General features: G+C 43.7%; 2 protein-coding genes across 2 annotated transcripts in view; one reads left to right on the top strand and one right to left on the bottom strand.

Annotated features, from left to right (window-relative positions):
* GRHL3 (grainyhead like transcription factor 3) overlaps window positions 1–25,457 on the bottom strand; it is a 97,360-nt gene that overhangs the window by 67,288 nt on the left and 4,615 nt on the right. The window lies entirely within an intron of this gene.
* On the top strand, window positions 886–24,992 carry MYOM3 (myomesin 3). Its single transcript, XM_085081467.1, has 37 exons — window positions 886–955; window positions 2,722–2,856; window positions 2,990–3,064; window positions 3,661–3,826; window positions 4,018–4,175; window positions 5,116–5,211; window positions 5,804–5,892; window positions 7,860–7,904; window positions 8,105–8,245; window positions 8,743–8,904; window positions 9,168–9,309; window positions 9,391–9,590; window positions 9,863–9,916; window positions 10,063–10,190; window positions 10,782–10,965; window positions 11,971–12,145; window positions 12,750–12,871; window positions 13,358–13,545; window positions 13,700–13,826; window positions 14,220–14,398; window positions 14,474–14,588; window positions 14,859–15,015; window positions 15,317–15,426; window positions 15,868–15,912; window positions 16,043–16,179; window positions 17,313–17,457; window positions 18,533–18,592; window positions 19,259–19,326; window positions 19,551–19,661; window positions 20,317–20,404; window positions 21,037–21,075; window positions 21,281–21,386; window positions 22,142–22,305; window positions 22,861–22,897; window positions 23,009–23,031; window positions 23,119–23,174; window positions 23,845–24,992. Exons 2-37 carry the CDS (start codon window positions 2,750–2,752, stop codon window positions 24,139–24,141), a joined length of 4,296 nt encoding a protein of 1,431 aa, XP_084937593.1. The 5' UTR covers window positions 886–955; window positions 2,722–2,749; the 3' UTR covers window positions 24,142–24,992.

Here is a 25,457-nt window from a genome sequence, read left to right on the forward strand (position 1 = left end):
AAACACAGCCACTAAATAAACTTCACACCTGGAAGTCCTGGGAGTTCTGGTGCTAATCCTGCAGGGTTTCTTCTTTGTCTGGATGGTGAAGCAAAGAAGGTTCCTAGAAATGGATCCTACTGGTACTGTGCCAAATTTGATGGTGGAATTCATTCCCACAAGACACCACAAGAAACACCACCTGCTTCTCACATTGCTGGGAAGGGTTTTCCCCGAATGCTGGAATGGCAAGACTACCTCAAATAAATGGAAAATCAGCGATCTCTGTCCTTTGGCCCTGCCCCAAACTCTCAGGCACCACCTTGGGCTGCTGGATACACAGAGCTCACCAAGCCCTTGTTTGCCTGGAAAAAGGAAATAAAACAGTCACAGCCCACCAAAACCTGTGCTGCTGCAGCTCCTGTGTAATCAGACACTGCCAGGATTTGCCTGGAGTTGACATTCACTAAAGAGGTGTCAAAGCAAATTATTTCACTCTGTTAGGCAGCAATGGCAAGGTTACCCCAAGGGACATTTCTGGACAGGGTTAAAATATTCCTAATTCGGTTTAGATGCTTTGTGAGGTTTTATCCTAAAAACAGGGTTAAAATATTCCTAATTCCAGCATCAGTTTAGATGCTTTGTGAGGTTTTACCCTAAAAGAGCACAGGATAATGCAGTGCTCGGGTTTTGGAGGCACCTGTCCCTCCTTACATCATTTGGCAAAGGCAGTGACTCCTGGCTCTGGCAGGAGGGTGAGTGGTTGGCACTGCAGTGAGCAGTGTCCCCAGCTGGGCCATCCCCATTGTCCCTCGGAGGGCATGGCACAGGCTATATTTGACTGCAGCATGGGCACTCCAACATGGGGAACATTCTTTTGGGGAGAGTCATTCTTAGTGTCATCAGCAGGGAGAAGGAAACTCCTTTGTCCCTTGCCTTGCCTGGGGACAGGGGCTCTCCCTGCAGCCTTCACCGGGTGAGTTTGGTTTATCTGTCAGTAAAATGCTGTTTATTCTGAGATTTTATAGGATCTTCGCAGCAGCATCAGTTGTTTGGTGTGACAGCTTTATTTGACTTGCACTGCAGAAATAGAATGTGCTTTGTGATTGTATCTGGTTTAAAGAGTAATGATTGTTTGTCCAGTGTTGTTCTGATGAAAATCCTGGTTTGCTTCATGTTTTCTCACCAGAAATCTGTTCTGGTTTACTGCTGTGTTTAGAAAATAATATGCTATTGAATTTAAAAGTGTGGGTGTTAGCAGGTCAGAGCTCTGATTATAAAACAATGAAATTTGTCCAGGGAAAAATAAAAGACATTATATAGTAAAAATGAGTCTGTATCAGTACTTGTTCATGAATATGGAAACAAGGCTCTGATGGCCAGGATGACAGAACTCATTCCGCAACTGAATTACTTCCAAAGACAGCAATATCTATGAAATTACAAAGATTTTTTTTTCCATAAAAGCCTGTTTTATTCTCTCCTTTTTTTACTTGTCAGCATTTCCTTATTTCTTCCAAAGTTAATGCCCACTAAGGAAATATTATGAAAATTATTCTGTATTTTCATTTGCACGTTGGGATATTTTGCATTTACCACAACAGCTCTGCTTTTCCATGGACTGCTTATAAGAAATTTATTTACACAAACAGAAAATAGTATAAGTAAAAAAAAATTTGCTAGAAAATTGTACCAGGAAAAGCTGAGGGTTTGTATTTTTATCAAGTTCGGATCAGAAAGCAGCAAAGCTCAAATCCAGGTGGAAGATTTGCCAAGGGAAAATTTCAGTCATGGAACATGAGCTAGGGAAAGATTTACAAGTATGTTTGAACAAATTCTATTTAGCAACAATTATATTTGCAAAGCTGCTTTTACAAAGTAAGCTGAGCTTTTAGAACTTGTAAATGTGCACAGTGTAAGGATTGTACTGGGTGGTTTGGATTGAATTGCAGGAGAAGGAGATTAGGAAGGATCCACTTTAAAAATTGCCTTTAGTTGAATGTCCACCCATTAGTCAGAGCTAAAAGCAGTGAGCTGTGGATTCCCAGGGCAGAGGCTGGAACAGCCAGGGAAGGATGGGAGCCAGGAGTGCCAATGTTTGCTCCCAGGTTTCACCTGCTGGATGGGATTTCTCTGGGAAGCTTCCCTGGGCACTCTTTGGGAAAATCATGCTGTTTGCTGAGCAGCTCCTTTCAGGCTGACACTTGGTTTTCTCCATGATTTTTAACCTTTCTCTAAGAGCTCAGGAGAAACAACTGATGCCTCAGGATGCAAGCAAAGGTCTGGATAAACCATTATGCTGTTGAGTCCTGAGCTGTGACAGTTCCTGTGTGCAGCCTGAGAATGGGGAATTAGATTTGTAGATGGGAACATGAGGGAGAGCTCTGTTTCAGCAGCTGGAACTGGTGGAGCACCCTGGTTTGGTGGGAGGTGGCTCTGCCCATCAGATGGGTTTTAAGGTCTCTTCCAAGCCAAACCATTCCAGGATTCCTGAGAAGATCAGTCCTGGGGAAACCAGGAGTTCTGGGACAGCTCCAGCTGCCTTGAGAGATTTCATTTCTTCCTCTGATCCCACTTTCCACAGAGGCATCATGAAACAAAGCCCTCTCATCATGAGAATGTCAGAAAATGGTGTTAATGAACCTTCACTCACAGCCCCTGAATGCCCAAGCAAAGCAAAGACTCTGTAAGTTAAAAAGATTATTTTAAAGTGTCTGATTTGAATGTTTTACACTATTCCAGCAAGAAAATTTGGCTGTGACATCCCACCATGGGAACCCGAGCCATCTTCCACCACAGAGAGGAGGAGCAGAAGGAGGAGAGAAAACACAGCTTGCAAATGACCTCCACAACCAGGAAAAAAAGGTTTAAAACCAGGTAAGTCCCAGAGTCAGGAACAGGTTGAGTCAATCAGGTCCAGTCAGGGTTTTCTACACACTCATGCATTTGTTGAATTTATGAAATGATGGAACATTATCTGGATTCTTTTCCATGAATCTGCCCCTGGAAGTGAGGAAGAGGAGACTTTCAGCCTTTCAGACCTATCGATAGCAGCTGCCCTTGCCTTGACCTCCGAAACAACAAGGTAAATCAGGAATTATTTTAACTCCAATATAACCATTGTAGGCAACATCCCAGCTCTGTATCAAGGTCACAACTTCCATCTTATTCTGCTGGAAGCAAAAAGCAGGTTCAATCAAGGGACTCTTCCTTTAAATACACCAGGCATCAAGTAAAATGCAGGAAATTAAATTAGCTGCCATGTGATAATGAGGAATTATTGACCTGCTCACATGCAAGCGCCTGAGAGGAACCAGATTTTATAGGAATGAATGGAAAATACAGACAGATTAATAAATTAATGGTGACAGATGGGACTCTCCCTCTTTCCTAGAAAATCTTAGCAACATCCCTCCTCACTTTGATCCTTTTCCCAGCTCCTTCCCTGGGATTAAAAGGGGTCAAACAGTGAGTCCCCATGGAAGTCTGATCTCTCCTGGGAGTGCTGCTGGTTCCTGTGAGGGATAATTGCCTGACATTCATACCCACACTCCATCAGCTGCTGTTCCTGTCCTTTACACTTCTGATTTAACCCAAATACGTGCTATAAACAAAAAAAGACCCCTCAAAAAAGAGAAAAAATGTGTTATGTTGATTCTGTTGGGTTTTATCACCATGTAGGTTCAGGGACTACAATCTAAGAAGGGAAGCTGAGATCCTGGAGCTGGAGCAGAGGGGGCAGAAGAGGATTCGTTTTGGGAATGACATGGAGAAGATAGAAGAGGAGGTGCTCAGGACCTGCAGGCTGCTCCGTGTGAGAGCTGACCGCAAAGGCCTGCGCAGGAAGGTCAGAGCTGCCAACAGCATTCCAACTGTGCTCTGCACAGGATCCTACACCTCAGCAGCTGTTAGGACAACCCCAAAATCACCCAAGCTAAAGGCCCTGCACCCCTGCCACTGCAATGTTCTCACAGGTCCTCTGTGTCAGAGAATTTGTGTGACAACAGCATCCCTTTCCTCCCTGTCACCCTGTCACAGGCTATGGAGAAGGCTTTCCAGGAGAAGGAATTCCTGGAGCTGCGCTCAGGGCGAGCACCAATGTTCTGGATCCCACTGCGGGCTCACGCTGTCTGGGAGAGGATGGATGTGACACTGGCATGCACCGCCCTGGGGTCACCCCAGCCACAGGTCACCTGGTAAGGCAGGGCCAGCAATGGCACCGGGGGGACAGGGCATGGGGAGTGACATCCCTGTCCTGCCAGAAAGGAGGGGGAGCTTCAGGGCTCATGGAAAACACCCCAATGTCCAGTGCCACTGTTAGGAGCAGTAGGGACATGGGGCCCTGGAAGCTGTGACAGTTCTGCAGGATCCTTCTGGGACAGGGCTGATGTTCATGGAGGTTTCCCTTGGTCCTTCCTCTGTCCCACAGGCAAACTTGGGAGTTAAGTCTCAAAACCTAGAACTTCCTTTCAGCACTAAAACACCATAAACACACCCCAGCAAGACCTGGCTGCCTTGGACACCATGAAATTTCAGCATTAAACTGCTGCTGCTTCTACAATTTGTAAAATACAGCACAACTCTGCCATTTACTCCCTTTGTGTATTTACCATCCACAGTGGAGGAGTGTATGTACTGGGCCTGACTGCAGCACACATAATAAATGGCAGAAATAAATGAAAGATCACCTCAAAAAGCCAATTTGCAAAGTGTACTTTGATCAGTTGAAAGCGATTGACCATTCCTCCCCTGGAAGGTTGAAGTGTGCAAACATTTGCATTACTAATGACTCGTAGGCAGCCAACTCTGCTACTGTGGGAGCTCTGCACGTCCTGTGTCCTTCCAGAACGACCTCTTTGAATTCTTGAGAGAGCAAAGAGAAGCTGAACCTCCCACACATCCCTGGTGAACACTGAGATGAGACTCTGTGAACTCCTTCACAGGAGCTGCAGAGCAGGGAGTGGAAAGCCAAGGCTGAGCAGCCATACAGGACCATGGAGGGGGTTTGGGTTTAGCTGCCAGACTGGTTTGGATTGAAGAGGGAGATCTGGAAAAAAGAGAATTGTGTTTACTTCTCTTTTTTGTGGTGTCTGAAAGGGGTAATTTCCTAACAGCACATCTCCTCCTTTCCACCAGGTATAAAAATGGAATCCCCATCAATCTCCGCCAAGCCCCTGCAGGAAAATACAAGATCCAAAACAAATTTGGGATGCTGACCCTGCACATCAGCAGGTAATGGCTGTGCCCTTGGCTGAGCTGCTTTTTCAGCTGAATAGGATTTCCCCTCCCTAAACTCCCAGTTTGTGTATGATAAACAAAACTAGTAATTCTTCTGGAATCTGACCTTGCCTGACTTTAAGGTGTTGTGTTTGAGCTAAACCTTTGCCAATCTCAAGAGCAGTTCACAGGTTTAAAAAATCTAAAAAAAAAAATCAAAACAAAAATTAGGAGCTTAATTTACTTCTGCTCCTCTTTTTATGCATCAGCAATATTTTTTTCCTTCAGGGTAAGGAATGCACATTAAGCACTTCAGGAGCAAACCCAAAAATGTGATTGGGGATGGATCAGTGTAATCAGAATAACATTAGTTCTGATCTATAAATTATACAGTGATAGACAAATGCAAATCTTCAGTGGAATCAAGTGTTCCACAGGTCTTTTGCTTGTTCAGTACTGGAAATGTTTTGCTTCTGAGCCTCAAGAGAAAAAATTGACGCCAAAGTATCAGAAATCCTTGTAATTGACAGGAACCTCTTTGGCTTTGTCCCGTGAAATAGGAACAACTGAAAGTTTAAAAGGAGGGGAATTTTTTATTTCTTTTCAGATGCTCCATGGAAGATTCTGCTGAATACAGTGTGGAAGTAAAGAATCAGTATGGTGAAGCTTATTCATTTGCCACAGTGCTTGTCAGGAGTAAGTACAAAATATTCCTATGGGTTTAAACTTTCAAAGACTGCAGAGTCTTCAACATCTTTTCACTGTATGATAGACACACACAACACTCTGGAAAAGCAAAGTGGTTTGACAGAAGCTGATAGAACAGCTTCTCTTCCTTAGTCATCTCTGGACCCAGCCAAAGTCGTTCCTTTCAGATTCCACATGGACACAGCTGTCCTTTCAGTGGGATAAAATTGTACTAAATTTAGGTGCTTATTTCTTCTGGACTGCTATGAAACAGCCCCACAGTTAAATACACAGCAGGCTTGCAAGGAGTCTGCTGCATTCTGAAGATAAGCAAGAAATGGGTTCCCAAGCACTGTGGCTTTCAGAGAGACTTCTCAGTGCAGAGAATGCCTCGTTTTTCCCTGAAATCTGTAACTACCAAGGGCAAATACCAGATTTTCTTCTTTGATCTGTGCTGTTCTTAAAATAACTGACACAGACTCCATAGATACACATTGTGCACAGCCAAATCCAGACGTGGGGAAGGAAGTAAATAAACGACCAGCACTTAAAAGGGGAAATTAAATCAAGGTTCAGGAAATATGCACAGCAGTCTCACAAGATCACAGTTTAGCTGTTCATATTTCATGTATATATATATGATTTTTTTTAACTAAAAAGCCTGAACAGAATAGACCTACAGGACTGTAGACAATTAAACACTTCAGTGGCACTGACAGGGCCCTCTGTCATGGGTTGTGTCATTATCATACTTATTTATCATGTGCCATATTTTGCTCTGAATCCTGTTTGGGATACAGATCCCTACAGAAGAATGGGACTCCAGGATTGTAAGAGAAGTGTATTATTATATCTTTCAGGTCCTTTAAATAAATAGTGTCAAAATTCAGCATATCTGGAAAAAAGCAGCAGGCATTTAAAATTCTAAAGGGACATGGAAATAGCCCAGAAAACCTTCATTTGCAGCCTCCCTAGATTCCTAAATTCCCCCTCCCCTAATGCAGAAAGACAGAGAAAGTTGCCAGGAGTGCAATGCTTGTCCTCTACACAGGTTCTACAGTATGGCCACAACAGGAACTGGCCTTTGCCACAAAGCAGCAGCAGCCAGGAAGAAAAATTCCCTGCCAATAATCACCTACTCCTCTCAATTCCCTCTGGAATCTTTCGGCTCATAGCAGGCACGAGGATGGAACAGGGGCTGTGGTCTAGCACAGAAAGGCCTGCTGGGATGGCTCTCTTCACCTCGAAGTGCCTGGTTAACCTGCCTCTCATCAGGGCTGAGTTTGCAAACCACTGCAGACATTGTGGTGAGAGGCAGCCTCTGCTCCTCCTCCCAAAGCATCGCAGTAACCTGACACCTCTTCCTTCTGCTATTTGCATTTACTGCTCTGAAAATAGAGATTACACACCAAGGCCTTAATCCTGCCTCCACTGGAAACATTCCTGATGCCCCAGGCAGGCCATGGCAGGGTCCTGGGATCCACAGCTCCCTTTCCATAAAGACATCCCTGAGATCTCACAGGACCTGGGATGAGGCTGTGATTTACCTCCTCTGCTTTGTATTTGCCTCCTCTTCAGTAGTGACACTCCACCTCTTGCTGAAGAGTGAGCTCTGCTACTGCCAGACTTCAGCCACTAGAAAAACAGACTTTATTTTATAGGCATTTATTGCAACTTAAGAAACTACCTCAGTTTGATCATATAAGTGCTGAATAACTGAGTGCATGTGAGCATTTCAGGCAGGATTGCTTACACTGGAACAGTCATGGGAACAATTTCCTCTGCAGACATCCCCAGTGCTCTGTGAAGGACATCAGCTGTCAAATGAATTAAGGTTTTACCCCATGGTGACACTTTGAAGGTTCAAATTAAGAGGTGCCTTGAGGGAAAAGCAGTTTGCTGAGCATCACTGGGTGTTTTTAAGAAGATAAAGACTCCATGAGATTTGCAAAACTTATTTTCTTCTTGTCTTACAGAATATTATGGAAAGGAGTCAGGATTTGATTCAGAAATATACAAAAGTGAGTAAATGATTGATGTTATTATTAATTATTTTTATAGCCTGATGCAATTTGATTGTTTTTTCCTGAGAGCTTTTCCTGTCAGCCTAACTGCACATGCAAAGTGCGAGGCTCACTCTAAATATATGACATTAAAAATACTACAGGAGGAAGGCTCTGGAAGTCTCTTTATCATGCTGAATTTTATTGTTATTCCACAGGATCCCTTTTGGCCAGAGAGGCAGATTTTGCTTTCTCACTGAAACCCTTATTTGCAAGAGAAAAGGAGCCTTTCACCCTCTCCTGCTATTTCTCCTCTGATTTACTTGACCACCAACGAGGCATCACCTGGTTCAGAGATGGTTTGTAGGCATGAGTTTATGTGCATTTACCCCTGGGAATACCTCACTGGAATTTGTAGCTGTGATTGAATGTTGAAAGAAAAAAAAGGAATGAAAATTCAGTATTCCTGAGCTGCTCTCAGGAATGGTCAAGCTACAGATGTTAATATATAATGTCTGTCTTTTCCCCATTTGTAAAGGATGATACCACCACAATGTTTTTTCAGAGGTAATCACATTCCTGTTCATAAGAATATTTTAAGAGCCTTAGTTTGAAAAGCCTGTGGTTCTCCAGTGAGAAAAACTTTTGGATACTCTGTGTTGTTCTGCTGGCAGTCAAGGATTTCCATCTTGCAATCTTTCTGTCCATGGCTGTAATTTGGAGGCACAACCATCACGTCAGGAATGGCTTAGAGATTCCTCATCTCTCCCTGTGTTTTTTGCTGCATTTGGAAATCCACCACTCCTAACCAGGCAAATCCAGGTGAAATTCTTTTCCCCTTTCTCCTGCTCCACAGGGGAGTTGCTGCAGGACTCAGAACGCCAGGAGCTGAGGTACCAGGAGAGAGAAGCCTCTGTGACAGTGCCATGTGCTCACAAAGAGGATGAAGGCTTCTATACCATCCGTGTCCCCTCGCTGGATGGATACAAGGAGAAGACCACTTATGTGTTTGTTAGAGGTATCTGCAGAAAAAACCTCCTTTCCTAATGCCTTGGTATAGAGGAATTCCCAACCTCACACACAAGGAAATAGCTCCTAGTTTTGAGCATGGATACAATTACCACAATGACCAAATTTTATTTTCAGCAGTGATTTTGGTAGTAGAAAAGAGGATTTGTGTTACTGGGATGTGAGCCCTTAGACACTTAAAATTAAGCTCTTCAATGAAAATTTTGGAGGGGAAAAGAACAAAACCTAAGCACCCTCTCCTGGTGTTTGTAGATGCTGAAGCACAAACTGCTGGTGCCCCAGGATCTCCCCTCAATGTGAAATGCCACGATGTGAACAAAGACTGCTTGGTTCTTTCTTGGGTGGCACCCAGTGATGATGGAGGAAGCCCAGTCCTGGGGTACCTTATTGAAAGGTCTGTAAGGTGATCATCTTTAAGCTGAAACACCTCAGCTTGTATGGACATAGCACAAAGGAAGGCTGTGTTTCCCTGCAGGTGTGAGGCTGGCTCGGAGGAGTGGCTGCAGTGCAATGCTCAGCCTGTGAAAACCTGCAGGTGCCCCGTGCTGGGCCTTGCTGAGGGCCAGACCTACCAGTTCAGGGTCAAGGCTGTCAACAAGGCTGGCATCAGCCACCCTTCCAAGGCCTCTGACCCTGTTACAACCCACGACCCCAGCAAGGACAAGAGAGTGACAGGTTGGTACTAAACCCACAACAGTTTGCTCCCTCAGTACCTCAGGAAGCTGCAGGAATAACTGAGTGCAGATTGTCCAGATTGTCCCCATTCCCACAAAAGCCTCCACTGAGCACATCTTGGGAGCATTCAGAACAGAAAGAGCTCAAAATGCCATTGTTTGTGACATAAAATACCTGTAATTATGCATAGAACAGATGCCCCAGTCCTGGGTTCTGTCTTTCTCCCCAAGCACCTCCTGTGAGTGGATAACACTGCCTGTTTGACATTACAGTGATTCCATATGACCAAGGCAGGACAATAGAAATATCCAAGGATGATCTGGAAGGTGAGTTCTAATTTTCCCAGAGTCTTTCTCTCCTTCTTTACACTGAAGAATCTTAATTTAGAGTGGGAGAGCAGATTCCATTGTAAAAGAACTTTATTTTCCTGCCAAATTATCACTGAAGTAAAGCCTCTTCTCCCTTCCCACAGGACACATTAAAATTCCTCTGCCACCCACCAATGTTCGTGCAAGTGAGGTCAGAGAAGATTATGTGGCTTTGGCCTGGGATGAACCAGATCCAAGAGGCAGAGAGCCACTGAACTATTATGTGGAAAAGGTAAGAAAATAATATCCCACAGGAGGGGAGGTGCAGAGCAGAACCATTTCTCCCTCAGGTGAGCCATGGCACAGGTGAGGCCATTGCCAGTCAGGAACTGGGGAGATACAACCTCAAACCTGGCTTTTTCAGCCTCCTCCAGCCCCACAGGTGCTCTGAGCCACAAGCCCGACTCTGACACCAACTCAAGAACTAATGATTAACAAGGAATGAACAAGTCATTTTAACACCCCAGAGCAGGGGCAGAATTCTAACAGGAAGAGCTGCTCCTGCCCTATGGCCCTGAAGGGTGGGAAAGCTGTGAAGAACTGCACAATACATCACTTTGCTGTTCCCCACTAATCATTTTGTTGGTTAATTAGTATCTTCTACCAACCTCCTTTCATACATTCCCACGTCTCACCTCCTGGAGCAAAGGGGCCCTCTGTTGTCACGGGAGAAAAGTCTGGGTATATATGTAATTTATGGCTTTGGTTTGTGTTTTGTTTGGAGTTTGATAAACTCCTTTCCAACAAAGACCAGCTTTGTTACTGCTCAGGAGGGTTTTGTGCTTACAACAGGAGTTGTAAATCATTGCCTTTTTCATTGCAGTTGCTCGTAGGCAGCAAATCCTGGCAAATGGTGAACCTGGAGATGCCAGCAAATTCCCCAAGATTTGCACTCTTTGATCTGGTTAAGGGAAAATCATACCAGTTCCGTGTGCGATCCGTGAACAAGTATGGGATCAGTGAGCCCTCCCTGCCCAGCCAGCCCGTGACTGCTGGAGCAAAACTGGGTAATTATTTCATTACTCTGCTCTGCACCAACCATGTGGGGAAGGGGATTGACTCTGAAAGGAACATGGGGGATCCCCTGCCCAACCTTGCCTCCAAACTTCGTGGTCTCTGATTACACAGCAGTCGCTTTGATATGAGGAAATCTCTTAAAGCCTTAAATCCTTCTTTAATTGGTTTGCAGTAGGTCAGGGCAGTGTAAATCTAAGCAAGCAGCGAGTGGGGAATTACATTTAATAAAATAGGAACAGTTGAAGCCTGTGTTTAATCCAAGGATGCTTCCAGCATGGTGTGAGGGAGGTGACAGTGTGGAAGGAATGACATGAGGCTGCAGCAGCCTGGTTTGGGGAGCTCAGCCAGGACAGCAACCTCTGCAGGGCTGCTGGGGGTTGTTTTTTTCCTGGACTAAGAGGTGCAAAGGCTCATGTTGGTGTTTCTCTTATGCAGTGAGATGAGCCCTCACTCTTAATTTTTATATTGTCCCACACTGAAGCTGCTCCAGTGTTTATTCATGGTTTTCACTCCTGAGGGAAGCAGAGTGGAGCCAGAGTGGAGCCAAGGACAATCAGTAGATGCGTTTTATTTCTCCTCTGCTTCAGAGGAGGTTGTGTGGGGTAACTGCAGAAATCAGAGGGAGAGGACGAGGAGATCTGGCAAACCCAAGAGCCTAAATAGAGCCTACAGAGTGAGCCATTGTCCATGGGATTTTGCTGTAATTCCATAGAATCTCAGGATGGTTTGGGTTGGAAAGGACCTCAAAGCTCATCCATGGGAGGGACACCTTCCACTGCTCCAGGTTGCTCCAAGCCCTGTCCACCCTGCCCTGGAACAGCTCCAGGCATCCAGGGGCAGCCACAGCTGCTCTGGGCAACAATTTGAAAATGGTGCTCTGGAAAAGGTGAATAATCAAGCAGGCCAACTCACTTTTTGGCCTTTTTTTAAATTACAGATTTTAACCCTCACTATTTTTGTCTATGCTTTTTGTTTGTTTCTTTCCTTTTTTTTAGCTCCTCTGCCTCCACCATCTCAGGTTTTAGCTTTCAGAGACACCAAGACATCTGTTGTTCTGCAGTGGGACAAGCTAAAGGATGGCCTGGAGCCCCTTGGCTATTACATCTACTGCCGGGAGACAGGCACAGAGGAATGGCAAACAGTCAACAACAAGCCAGTGACATGCAATGAGTGAGTTCAGCCCCTCTGCTCCACTGAGATGCAGGGGCCCAACCTGGATTCTTCTGTTTCTGGCTGGAGTCATGTTTCAGATAAAAAAAGAACTTCCTTCAGTCCCCACACACAGGCTGGCAAACACACCAACACCACAGCCTCTTGGAGGGCTCAGGATTGCTCCAAGCCTCACTTTTACACCCAAAGCCAGGCTGGCAGCAAAGGCTGTGTGTTCTCCACAGGCTGGGGCTGTACAGCTCCACACCCCCTGGGCCACCAGCAGAACCACATTCCTTGGTTTTGCCTATTTTCCAGTAGAGTAGGTAGCTGTCACTCACATCCAGGATTTAAAGTCCCTCTCTAGCTCTGGGGGGGTCACATGTCAAGCAGAAAAAGTCCATTAAAAAGTCCTGTTTATCTCCCTGCCAATGGTGATTCCTCTCCATCTGATCCATACCCACTGTGATTTATTTGGAGCCATTTCATGTGACACTTTAATTTGTAATGGCAAATAATGATTTTGCAAGAACAAAGCCTTATTAAAATGTGTTGCTGTCTGTTCAAGCACTGTTTACCTGCACTTTGCACTAGCAAACACTAACACATTCATTTACTCTCCCAGATTTACTGTTCCTGGGCTGCAGCCTGGGAAAGAATATGTGTTTTGTGTGAAATCTGTCAGTGAGGCAGGACTGAGTGAGAGCTCCCCAGAAACAGATCCCATCGTTGTCAGGCCAGCAATTGGTGAGTAGTGACCAAAATTAAACCCCTCCAACCCCCACCTGTCAGGCACAGCCTGCTATGGTGACAGTGTTTGAGAAACAAAACAAATTTTCTTGTACCCTGCAGCTTCTGCCATCAAGTACACTTGCCAAGTGTGGACAGAGTTAATTCATTAGCATTTTGACTCAGCAGTGTCCTACATGTGTGGTGCTTATTTGGCTCTGCTACAAGTGACCATTTTAAGTGGTCAGTTATGCCATGTCTGGAAATCAACATGAGGAATTCCTCAGGGAAATTAGAAAATCCTATGCCCACATCATCCAGGATCTCACCCTCCATCTTTCCCCATTTTATCAACCCACTGCTCCCATCTTTTCTGCCACACAAACCATAAAGCACCGAGCAAGGAACATCCTGAGACTTATCCAAGGCTTTTGCTGTGACTTCCAAATGAGAACCTGGACATTCTGTTGACCAATCCTGTTTTGTCTGTCCCTCTGTGCCCAGCCTGTCCCTCAGCCCCACATGGCTTTGTCCTGCTGCACTGTGGCAAGACTGAGATGACCATTGGCTGGAAGGCCCCGAAACGCAAAGGAGGAACGAAGATCCTGGGTTATTTCCTAGACCAGCATGATGAATCTGAGCTGGACTGGCATGAAGTCAACACTCAGCCAATTCCTCAGCGAGTCTGCACGGTACCCATCTGGGTTTTAACACTCTGCTGCTCTGAGCACAGTTGGGAACAGCTGGGCCAAGGGTTGAGCTGGCTTTTCTCTACTTGTTCTAGTGCAGAAGTGTTCTGCTGCCCTCCCTGCTGCACTAACCATGTTTGCCCTTCTGCACCCCAAGGTCAGCAGCCTGCAGGAGGGACACCTCTATCAGTTCTGTGCCCGTGCCATGAACAGGGCTGGAGTTGGGGAAGTGTCTGAGCCCAGCGACTTCTTCAGATGTGAGGAATGGACAATGCCAGAGCCAGGTATCCCTCGTGTAAAACCAGCCAGGAAAATATCACCAGGTGTTATTTGTCATCTCCTAACTCTTCCAAGGGATTTCTACCACAGATCTGGTCGCTCCCAGGACAGAAAAGCACTGAAACACTTCCAGGGATGTTCTGATGTATTATTCCTGCATTACACAGCAACAGCACCAAGCTGTTTTTAACAATATTGTTTCCACAGAATGAAGAATCTGCATCTAAACTCTAAATGCCACAGTAAATAACATTAAAGCAGCTAGTTATGCTTTTTTTTTTTTAAACCTACCATAGAAATTACCATAGAAAGCATCTCCCCCAGACCCTCTACTCAGTTGTTGCCTTGAACTCTGCTCTCTGATCCCAACCCAACTGCAATTTTCCCTGGTCTGCCAGGCCCTCCTTACGACGTGAGGTGCTCTGAAGTGAGGGACTGCTCGCTGCAGCTGCGCTGGGAAGCTCCCTTGTACGTGGGAGCAGGGCCAGTCACAGGCTACCTCATAGAGCTGTGTGAAGAAGGCTTCGAGGAGTGGAAACAAATCAACAAGAAGCCCATAGCCACCACCCACATGAAGGTCTGTACCTGATCTTACTATCCAATGCTGGGTCTCGTTTAGTTTTACTTGAGTTCCTGACCATGTTTCCTGCAGGTTTCAGAGCTGGAGACAGGGAAATGCTACATTTTCCGAGTCAGAGCACTGAACAAGGCTGGAGTTGGACCCCCTTCACTCCCCTCAGATCCTGTGGTGGCTAAAACCAAACCTGGTATGAAACTAACAGCAATGAGATTGGGCCAGTCTGTAAATAATTGATGATTCTGGTGAAAAACTGCTTTATGAAGCATCAGCTACTTGTTTCACAGCAAGAAACACCCTCAGTAAAACAGATTAACAAATCAAACTGCTCAAATGAATTAGCTGTAACTGTACACTTGGTGGTTTGAGTTTTGGGGGTTGCTTTTTGAGTTAGATGTGCTGAAGCTCAGCCCTGATCTGCTTTGGTAAGGAATGTTTTGTGGGTTTTTTGCTCCTAAAGGCACCAATGAAATTGAACTCGGGGTGGATGAAGAAGGTTTCATTTACATGGCTTTTGAAGCTCCTGAAAAGAATGACTCCTCTGAATTTATCTGGTCAAAGGACTACGAGGGACCACCAGATCCTGACAGAGTTCAGATTGAAGAGAAAGGCAATAGGTATTTAATGCACACTGAAAAAATGAATCATTAACTGTTCAGTAAAGAACACATTAAACATTAAGAAAAATATAAAGGCAAATGTTTCCCTCTGCTTTCCCTAATTCCCAGCCCTGGTGGCCATGAAATGAGGTGTTCAATCTGCCATCATATTCCCAACATTTTTCCCTTGCTCCTTGCTGTCATTTATAAATTCCAATGAGTTCTATATTTCAGGTTCTGGGTGTATCAAGTTCTGTTCCAGGAGGCATCATTTCTGAGGAAAATACAATTTTTTTACTATTATTCTTTTTACTTCTAGATCAAAACTGATACTGAAAGAGCCCTCAGAAAAGGACCTGGGTGTGTATTCAGTGGAGGTCACGGATGTAGATGATGATATCTCTGCCAGCTGCACTTTAACAAAAGAAGGTAAAAACTGATAATTGCCAACAATAAAAAACTAATCTGCCCAAATTTTCTAATATTAGATGTTTAGAGGAAAGCTTCTTGCAGAAAAATAGTGAGTGACTAATGTCACTTAATGATATCATTCAAAAGATGTTTTCCATTCCTTGAAGGCTCAAGGGCAGTTTCTTTTACAGCCCCTAAGGAAAGACTCCATGCTCCTGCAAAGTCATTTTTCCATTGCAGTTCAGATTTCACGTTTGGCTATACTGTTACAGTGATTCACTCCCTGAATTGATACAACCAACATTTTATTCAGATATATCCAAAAAATATCTTCACAACCTTTTCTAGTCCTCCCCATTATCAAATGCTTTATGTTCTCCTCTGCATAAATGAAGTTCATCAACCAATTAAAATGATTTGTGTTGGCCTAGTGTTGACTTTTTACTGTCTGCATTTCAGATCTGGACAAGTTACTGAAGCGTAGCCACGAAATCAGGAACCCACGTAAGTTGAAGCAGAAAAAAGCCACAAGCACAGGGCCAGCCTGGGAAAGGGGAACCCCAGCAAAGCCCTGGCTGAGCCCAGTGCTGTGGTGTGCCTGTGATTCCCCTGCATGCTTCTCTCTGTCTGCCAGTGATCAAGCTGATATCTGGCTGGAACGTTGATGTTCTGGAGAAAGGGGAAGTGAGGCTGTGGCTGGAGGTGGAGAAGCTTTCCCCAAATGCTGAGCTGCACCTGATCTTCAATGACAAGGAGCTCACCAGTACCCCAGTAGGTTTTATTCTGGATTTAATCCTGATTTACTTTCCCACTGTTGGACAGGAGGGTTGAGCAAATGGGTACATTCCCAGTTTTCTAAATTCCCATCAGATATTTGGTGGGTATTTTTGAACTGAATGCAGACAAATCTCATGAATTCTAAGAGCAGATGAAAGTGATTTATTGAGGCACTGGAAATAACCCTGCCTCATGTATTACAGCATCCTCCAACCTCCTCATACATCCACAAAAATGCCCAGGCCTCCTCCTTGTCCTCCCATATCAAATTAGTATTAGAACATTTAAAAAATACTTGGAATGAGAGGAGCAGAGGGGAGAACAGTTGAGAATGAAGCACAAATATAAATCATGGGCCTGTCAGCTCAGTGCAGAGCAGCAATGCCAAGATAACAACCAGGACCCCCAGAACAAAGGACAGGACCAGGCCAGAGCAGTTTGGAGCTGTCAGTGCCCTCCTGGTGGGATTAAAACAACATAGAACAAGTTTATCCAGGCTTTATCTCCTCTAAGAAGTGTCTCCTCTCCACTGGAGCACTGACATGTTCTGCACAATGAAAAGCATTTGTCAGGCAAGTTGTAAGGACAATATTTGCTCAGAGAAATGAGGCAGTGAGGCAGAATGATGAGATTTGTGTTGAAGCACCTGGCAGTTTCGGGGTGGAGGAGGCTCAGTGGTACCTGCACCACTGAGGAAACATTCCTCTCTTAGGAAGTATCCTTAGGAAATATTCCTCTCCAGGAAATACCCTGGCCAAATATGTAATTCCATGCCACAGATTGTAACCAAGTGCAACACTTCTGTGATACTAAAAATCATAGAGATTCTGGTTTCAGCTCTGTAATACCCAACAAGGAAAAATGCATTGTGTTAGGTGGTTTTACAGAAGCTCTCTCTCTGCTGGAAGCAATTCTACCATTCCTACACACATAAATAATAAATGAACCTCACAGCATGGAACAGCACACTGCCTTCATTATCTGCAAAATGAGGGGAGTTTATAGGGATACAGATAGAAAATGACTGGAATATCTGCTGTGGAAGATGCTGTGCCAGGATCTGACCTTGGAACAGTTCTGCTGTGGAAAGACTCTTCAGTTTATCCAATTTCCTTTGTTTTACACAGACACATAAAATCAACTTCGTCAGAGAGAAAGGCCTGGTGGAACTGATAATCCAGGATTTCTGTGCTGATGATAAAGGGACGTACACAGCCCAGCTTAAAGATGGGAAAGCAAAAAATCAATTCACTCTTGTTCTTATGGATGAAGGTTAGTGGAAATTCGGGATCAAATATAGACTGCCATGCTCAGTGGAAAGTTTGTGAGGCACTTTATGCCCCAAAGTATTTCCAACAGTTATAATGGCACACTGGGAATGGGGAGAGCAAATTTTAGCCCACATTGAAAGTCCAGCAATCATTTAAGAAATGATCTGAATCTTTCTTTACCATAAATTAAAGCTTTTGGTCTTATAAATAGGCGTTGGATGATAAAAGCAGTCTGCTGAAGCAGAATGCTTAGTTCTTTCTTTCAGATGTTTTACATATTAGCTTGCAATGGTGAACTGTGCCTTGGCAGCACAGTGGGGTGTGTGTAGTCATTTATCTCAGGGCTGGATCAGGCTGGAAATTCAGTGTATTTAGCAGCTGGTTCACTGCACTGAATGCAATAAAGAAAGTGTCAACTGCACTCCATGACAAGCAGTACAGCAAGCTCAACAGGGAACATGCAGCTCCCTGGACATGCAATACAGAGAGCCTCCCAAAATTAATTAAAAATAGAGAGTAACAAGATTCTCATTCAAATCCTTCCCCATCGCGTGCCTATCTCTGGTTTCAGTTCTCTGCATTTTGCTTTCAAGTCACCTTCTGAAGCTTTCCTGAATGGAAAATGTCTATAAAATGTCAAATCTTGATTCCCTGGAGAGACACAGGCAGTTTCCCAGAGTGATTCAGCACTTGCTGGGTTCAGGATAGAAAATAAATTTGATGAGCTGTGCTCTAAAAGTGTCCATTTCTCTTTACTGACAATGAATGAGGCAGAGACTAAAGTTAGATCTGGTTGTCCAAACCCATTAATTCTGTGTTCTCTGCCTTCTTCGGTGTTTCTTACTTTTTAAACGTTTTCATTTCAGGGTTTCTGGCCTACATTTTATATGGTAAAATCTTGTATTTAATTTGCTAAATGCTTAACAGTCAGATAGCCAATGGCTTTTTTGTTTTAATGAAAATAAATGTTAGGTTCTCAGCATAACCAAATAGCAGAGCTCTAATAACAACACCTTTTGCAGCAGAAATAATCCAGTCATGGGGGGTTGGTGACTTTGTCCTTTGCTGTTCCACAGCTTTTGCTAAAGTTGCAGAAGAAGCTGAAGCAAAACGGAGGGAATGGAAGAAAAAGCAGGGTAAGGTCAACCAATGGTTCAGGACTTGTCAGAATAAGGCCAGGATGGCAAAGTTATTTCACTTTATCGTCTTTTAAAAGACATTATTTAAGCTGATTAAGATACTAGGATGAGATTCCTTGTTTTCAGACACTTTGCCCTGCCCTTAAAAATCAAAATAATGAAATAGTTCTGGCCAAGCTAGGCAGATTTATCAGCAGAGATCTGCATCAGTGCTGTGACACTGAACACTTCCAAACTCTGAAAATTGTCCGACCTGAATATATATGCTGAATTTAAGATCCACTGCCTTTTCTCGCAGAAAACAGGATTTCCAGCTAAGTTTATAAAGCTCCATGCATTCCACCTTCACCTCCCACCTTATGTTGATGAATAAAGAACTTTATAAAGCAAATTCAGAGGGACAATATTACAATTGGAAAGGCGATTCCCTGCTAGTGAGGATAAAAATATTCACTTAATAACGACATTATAAATCCAGTTTCCTTCTCGGCTTCAGAGTTGCCCAGTACAGGATGAAAAGCAGTTGGTGCCCCAATTTCCCTCCCCATTCCCCGCAGAACTCGGGAATCCCCAGCTGCACTGCAGGAATTCAGCACTAGATGGAGGCATCCCCGCAGGAAACACGGGAGAGGCACCCCTCCAGCCATTTATTTTCTTTTCCAGGCCCACATTTCATAGAGAAGTTGAAATGGAAGGTTTTGGAGAGCTGTGAAGTGCTCCTCACCTGCAAGGTACACACAGCGCGGGCTGAACTCCTGGAGCATTCAGATTTAGGTGTGAATTTTCAGAGGATGTGAACAGTAAGGAGGTAGTGTATTTGGGGCAGAAATGTTAACAAGGAAGGGAAATTCTAAGATTCTGGAGTAATGTAAGTGATGATTCACATTAGGACATCCAAGAATTGAGAAACAAAATATATCTGAGATCCTGATTTCTAAATGTTGTCTTCAAACAGGCAACAAACCTGAGGAAAGACACCAACTTCCAGTGGTTCTTCAATCACAAAGCACGAGCTGGAGGAGGGTTTGATCCACAGACTGGGATGGGAACTCTGCGTATCACAAAGGTGAAGCATCAAACACCTCAGAGGTTCACAGGAAAATGTGAACCCAAAAAAATATGGGTCGATCATGTTAATGTTCCATGTGGGTTTTGGGTAGTGCCCACTGAGTGAAAGGAATTGATAAACACTGAGAAAAGCAAAGGAGGAGAAATTTAATGTTAGAGTCAGATTCTGAATCTGAATTACAGTGGAATTCATAGCAGGGGGTTGGAACTAAATAATCTTTAAGGCAAACCCAAACCAGACCATGATTCTATGATTCTAATAAGAAATAGGATGTTTTTAATAGTGGGTGGCTGTTAAAAGTTTAATATATCCTGAGAGGCTGAAAAGAACATGAGAGCTTTTCAGGTTTCACACAGGGACTGAGGACAAAAGCTGAGCTCTTGACCCCCCAAAACCAACAGTTGCTGAACCAGCCTCCCCTAATCTTTCAAAGGAGGTTCTGGGGCAAATTGACCCTTTTTTCCCCCCTCATCTCTGCTCAGTTCTACCAAATTCATTGGGAAGAAAGAAGAAAATCTCAGTTTTTTTCCCCCTTTCCAAATCCCACCCTGTTTCAATGATAAAGGAAATTTCTTTGGGAGGGCTGTTGTTTGTTTTGGGGCTCGTTTGGGGTTTTTGAATCAATATTACAATGCACACATGTATTTGGTAGGTAACCAAAGCAGATGAGGGGCTGTACAAAGCAGTTGTTTCAGATAACCGAGGAGAAGACTCCACCCAGCTGGACCTCACAAAAGGAGGTAAGAGAATCTTGTATCACAAAATAAGACCTTCTCACACTCCCGTCCCTCATCCTTTTTGGATTTAAAACCAAATATCCCCTATGGCACTGTTAAAAAGCATAGTTCCTCCATGCTTTTACAGGAGTTAAAACCTGCATTAAAAAGTTGCTGGTCAAATTTAAAGAGTTTCCTGCTCTACATCCTAATGTCATTTCCACCTGCAGTCATTTCTCAAGCTAGGACTGCATTAGAAATTCTGTCAAGCCCCACAGTTAAAAGCTCAGGAACGTTTCAGTCACTTCAACCCAGAATCAATCAGAGGATTCTGCTTCCCAAGATTAAATCCTGCCCCGACATCTGGGATCCATCATTTAAACCTGGTCCATAAATCTCCTGTCTGGGAGGCAGTTGGTTGCTCATGGTGAGTGTGAAGGAAGATAGGAGCATTTAAATTTAGTAAGAAATGCACAGCATCTGCAAACAAATGAATCAGAGGGAAAAACTCCATTCCAATAGTGAGCTTTGCAACAGAAGAAGACAGCAAATAACAAGTGGATATAAAACATCCTAGCCATAGTGAAATTAGTTGGTAGGTTGGATGTGATTTGCTAAGTGTTGTATTTACAGACACTGAAATCTTTGTCTTTCAGCCTTTGAAGAGCTTCTGAAGGAGCTGTGCAGGATCAGTGGTATGTCAGTTCAGCAGGTACAGCAGAAGGGCAAAGGGGGGATGGCACAGCCAGAGCCAACTGCTCCAGAGCTGTCCCTGGCTCTGCAACAACCACACCACCATCCACTCACTGCTCCCTTAGCTGGGATTTTGCTGGTGAAATAGGTAAATTTGAACATTCCTGAACATCCTGCTCAATTTCAGTGTTTCCTTTCCACCACCAGCTCTTTCTGCTACACCTCTGAAAATCCAGCCTACTGAGGAAGGCATCAAAATCTACACAGATGTCAAGTACTACACAGACTACATGAAAACCACCTGGTATCACAAGTAGGTCCCCCAAAAATGTTTGCAAAGCTTCTGGAGCCCTGCTGCTTGTAACTGTTTATCCAAAATTAAACACTTGGGCCCAAGCCTGTATATTTTTAAGGCAACTGTAGATTTGTGTAAGGGCTGAAAAGCACAATTCACTCTCACCCTGGAACATGTCTGGGAATTACAGAATGAGTAGTCATGTTAATTTTATCTTAGCACTGCAGAAATATTTATAAGTGATCATCTACTAGAATAATAATGATGCTGCACTTATGGTACTCAGTTACAGCCTCCTTGGTTACAGACAAGTTTTTTTTTTAACACTTTATTTTTACTACTTCACGTTTTCCTAAACCACTCTCTTCCTCCACTCTGCATAAAAAATATTCCCAAAATTACAAAATTCTTCCCAAGCACTGACTAATTTAGCCTGATAATATCTTCCTAAATAGAGAACTGGTGTTTTATTAGATACCACCTACACATGTATATAAGGGGGCCAATTTTTAATAAGGTTTAAGGGCTAAATACTTACAAATATTCAACATCTAAATGGTATTTAATCCCCTAAATAAGAACTAAGAGGTCTTTTGTAGAGTTTGTGAAGCTTTGGCAAACTGCCTAAAAGCACAGCCCCATGGGATTTCCTCTCTCCATGAAATGAATCCTGACTCCCACACTTCCAACCACTACAGGTTTAAAAACAGTGAACACTCTGATTTATCCAACTCTCCTAAATGTTATTGAAGTGACATCACTTGTTTACCCAGGGAGAAAAAACTGGAAAGCCGTGACAGGCTGAGAGCTGGGAGCACCATGAATCAGATCTGGCTTCACATCCTGGACCCCACGGAGGCTGATAAGGGCAAATACACCCTGGAGCTGTTCGATGGCAACAACTCCCACAAACTGTCCACAGACCTGGCTGGGCAAGGTGAGCTCAGTCAAACCATGGGAGGTACCTGAGCTGCTGTCCAAGAGTCCTTCAAATCGTGGGCAGGGCTTCCTCTCTCTTATTGGAGCTGGAGCTGCATTGCCATGGCAGCACAGATGGGGTTGGGGTGAGGAGGACAGGGAAGAGCCTGCAGAATAATGAGGAGAGGGGAGTGGGCAGGAAAAGGGATTGAAGCCTGCTGGAGAAAGGAGAGCAGGGGGCAGCTGCTCCTGGCATGTGTCAAATTCCTTCACTGGACAGCAGAGCTCACAGGAGGCATCTTAGAAAAGAGAGCTTTTGGGTCTACAAATGTTTTTCCAAACTGCTGGAGTTCTTTTCCTCCTCTGACATTTTCTTTGGAAAAGGAGTATTCAGTCCCACTTATTTCAGCAGTGCACAAACAGAGCTGTGTTTCCTTTAAGGCAGGGATAGATACCATCTAGAGGATAATGACATTTATCCATGTAATCCCAGCACTGATTACAACATAATCTTAAATCTACTGAGTCAAACAAAACAAAAGGCAACTTTCCCTAAACCCTTTCATTCTTGCAGTCTTTGAAGACGCCCTGGCTGAGCACAAGAGGCTAAAGTAAGTTCTGCCTAAATATTTTCACAGCTAAATCTGTTTTGATTCTCATACTCTAAATGGGGAATAGAATGGCTAATAAATAAAACCACAATCCTTTTCTCTCCCTTTCAGGGAAGCAGCAATAGCAGAAAAGCGTAAGTAAATTAATCTCTTCCCTTCACTGAAACAAAGCCAAGTTTGCTGATAAGAAAAACTAAAAGCTTCTATTTGTCCATTCCCAGGTCGTGCCAGAGTCGTTCAAGGTCTGCCAGATGTTGCCACCATCATGGAGGACAAGGTAATATTATGTAACTCTGTTAATTCGTCCTTGCACTGACACAGAAGAATCCCTGGTGGGGAGGCAAACTGCATGTTTTACTCTCCTGTACATTCCCAGCAGCTTTTCTCAGCTGCTGCAGCTGCCAGGGGTGGGAAGTGGTGCCCTCCTAGGTCATCTTCACAGCCAGATCCTTTCTGTTGTCTTCCCATTTCACAGGATTGGATTTTTAAGGCCTAATCTTCCCATCATACCAACTCCCAGACTTCACTTCTGAGTCACATTCCCCTTTACTCAGGCACCATAAAACCCATTAAAGTAACTGCAAACTCACCATGTGCCTGTTTAAGTGTCACTTTACAGCATAAGAAGCTATTAAAAGACAGTAGCACAAATATGAGTCAGGCCCAGTGAATTCGGGCAGGTTAATCATGATTGTGCTGGAGGATATCAGGGAAGGGATCAGCACTGTTGCAATGTCACCTGCTGAAAATGTGAGAACGATTTTTATTGTTAATTTAAAAGACCTGTGGATGTGGCACCTGGGGACATGGTTCAGTGGTGGCCTTGGCAGTGTTGGACTCAAATTTAAAGGTTTTTTCCAACCTAAATGATGCTGTGATTCTAAGAACTGAATTTTGTTGCTCATTTATAACTCCAGAATCCGTTTCTGTTCTCTGTTTCACATCAGACCCTGTGCTTAACCTGTTGTGTGTCTGGAGATCCCTACCCAGAGATCACCTGGTTCAAAAACGAGAAGGTCATCGTGTTTAAGGACAGATACAAGATGGATGTGAAGGGCTCAGTGGTCACAATCACCATAGAGAAAGTCTGCAATGAAGACACAGGAAAATACAGCATCTATGTCAAGAATAAATATGGGTCTGAAACAGGGCAGGTCACTATCAGTGTCTATAAACACGGGGAGATCCCAATAGGAACAGAGCAGGAAGTCCCAGGTGGCATTACCACAAAAAAGCCTAAATGAATTAGTTAATTATGTCTCCTTGAATTTAAAAGCAATTTAACTCCTTTAGATGCCTTTCAGTGTCTCTGCCCTAAAATTCAGGCTTGTGTCTCTATGTTTATTTTAGTAATATTTCAGTATTTTTATTGTGGCAGTTCACATTTATTTTGTGCTCACATGTGTGTACACTGCATGTTCACCTTCCAGAGAGACGCTGGAAAGTCTGTGTGGGAAATACCAGAGGATTCACACAGGAAAATCATACTTTCAGTGGAGTTTTTTTGTATTAAATCGCTACATGTAACAGATTTTCTTGTAGCCTCTGTATCTGTGTGTGATTAAACTCAAACCCTTGGTGACATCTCAGCACTGCTGTCCAATATATCCATGATGCAATCAGTCCATGTGTGTGTGGGAAGTCAGAATACACTCCACACATAAAAATGGCTCAGCAAATCAGGAATTAATCAGGTAAATGTAATTACAAAACTGGCTCTTTGTGTGTGAATTTTCTTTAAAATTGCCTACTGAAAAAAGGGTTGTGAATTGGTAAGAAATAGTTGAGCATTTGGGCTTCTATTTAAATAGAATGAAAAGTTAACTCAGAAAGGTCACCCACCCCTGGGATACAGGCTCTGTTTGAATTAAGCAATCTAATTGCAAGACACATAATCTAATGAATGTCTTCCAAAATCAACAGTCATGCCTGCAAAGACAGCAAGAACATCACTCAAGGGCTGGAATGAGTGATGAATTCCTGGTTAGAAGAAAAAATAACACATCCTATTTACTTCTTGCATTCACCCTCCAAGCAATGTTCCATGTTTTATCTTTTATCTTCTATTAAAAAAAAAAAAAAAAAAAAAAAAAAAGTATTGGGAAACTGAATTGAATTCAGATTTAGATGCACATCACTGACACCTGCTGGATAAAGTGATCACTGATGTCCCACTCCAACACGATTTTCCCTGTCCTCAAGCAAATAGAGGCCCACAATTTTGGAAGAAATAGCCGTGGATTTTATTCATTCCTTATTCACCATTTAAGGTTCAAGTGCTCACGGCAGAGAATATTGTGTTAATTAGGAAGTTTCTGTTGCACCAATTACCTCAATCTACTGTAAATTATGCAACTCTATCTGAAGAATTCTATTCAAAACACCGAAAATGTGTTAAACACAGCAGTTGTGAACAGAAAGCAAACAAATGAAGCTGCAGTGCAACACCTTCCAGCGGTGATGGACAATTCCCCGAGGTCAGTAACCCACAACAAACGCAACATCTCAACCGTCAAGGTGAGAGCAGCATGAACGAGAGGTTATCATCATTAAGAACAAA

Source organism: Lichenostomus cassidix, chromosome 23, assembly GCF_008360975.1.
Source record: "Lichenostomus cassidix isolate B80296 chromosome 23, HeHo_3.0, whole genome shotgun sequence".
NCBI lineage: Eukaryota > Metazoa > Chordata > Aves > Passeriformes > Meliphagidae > Lichenostomus > Lichenostomus cassidix.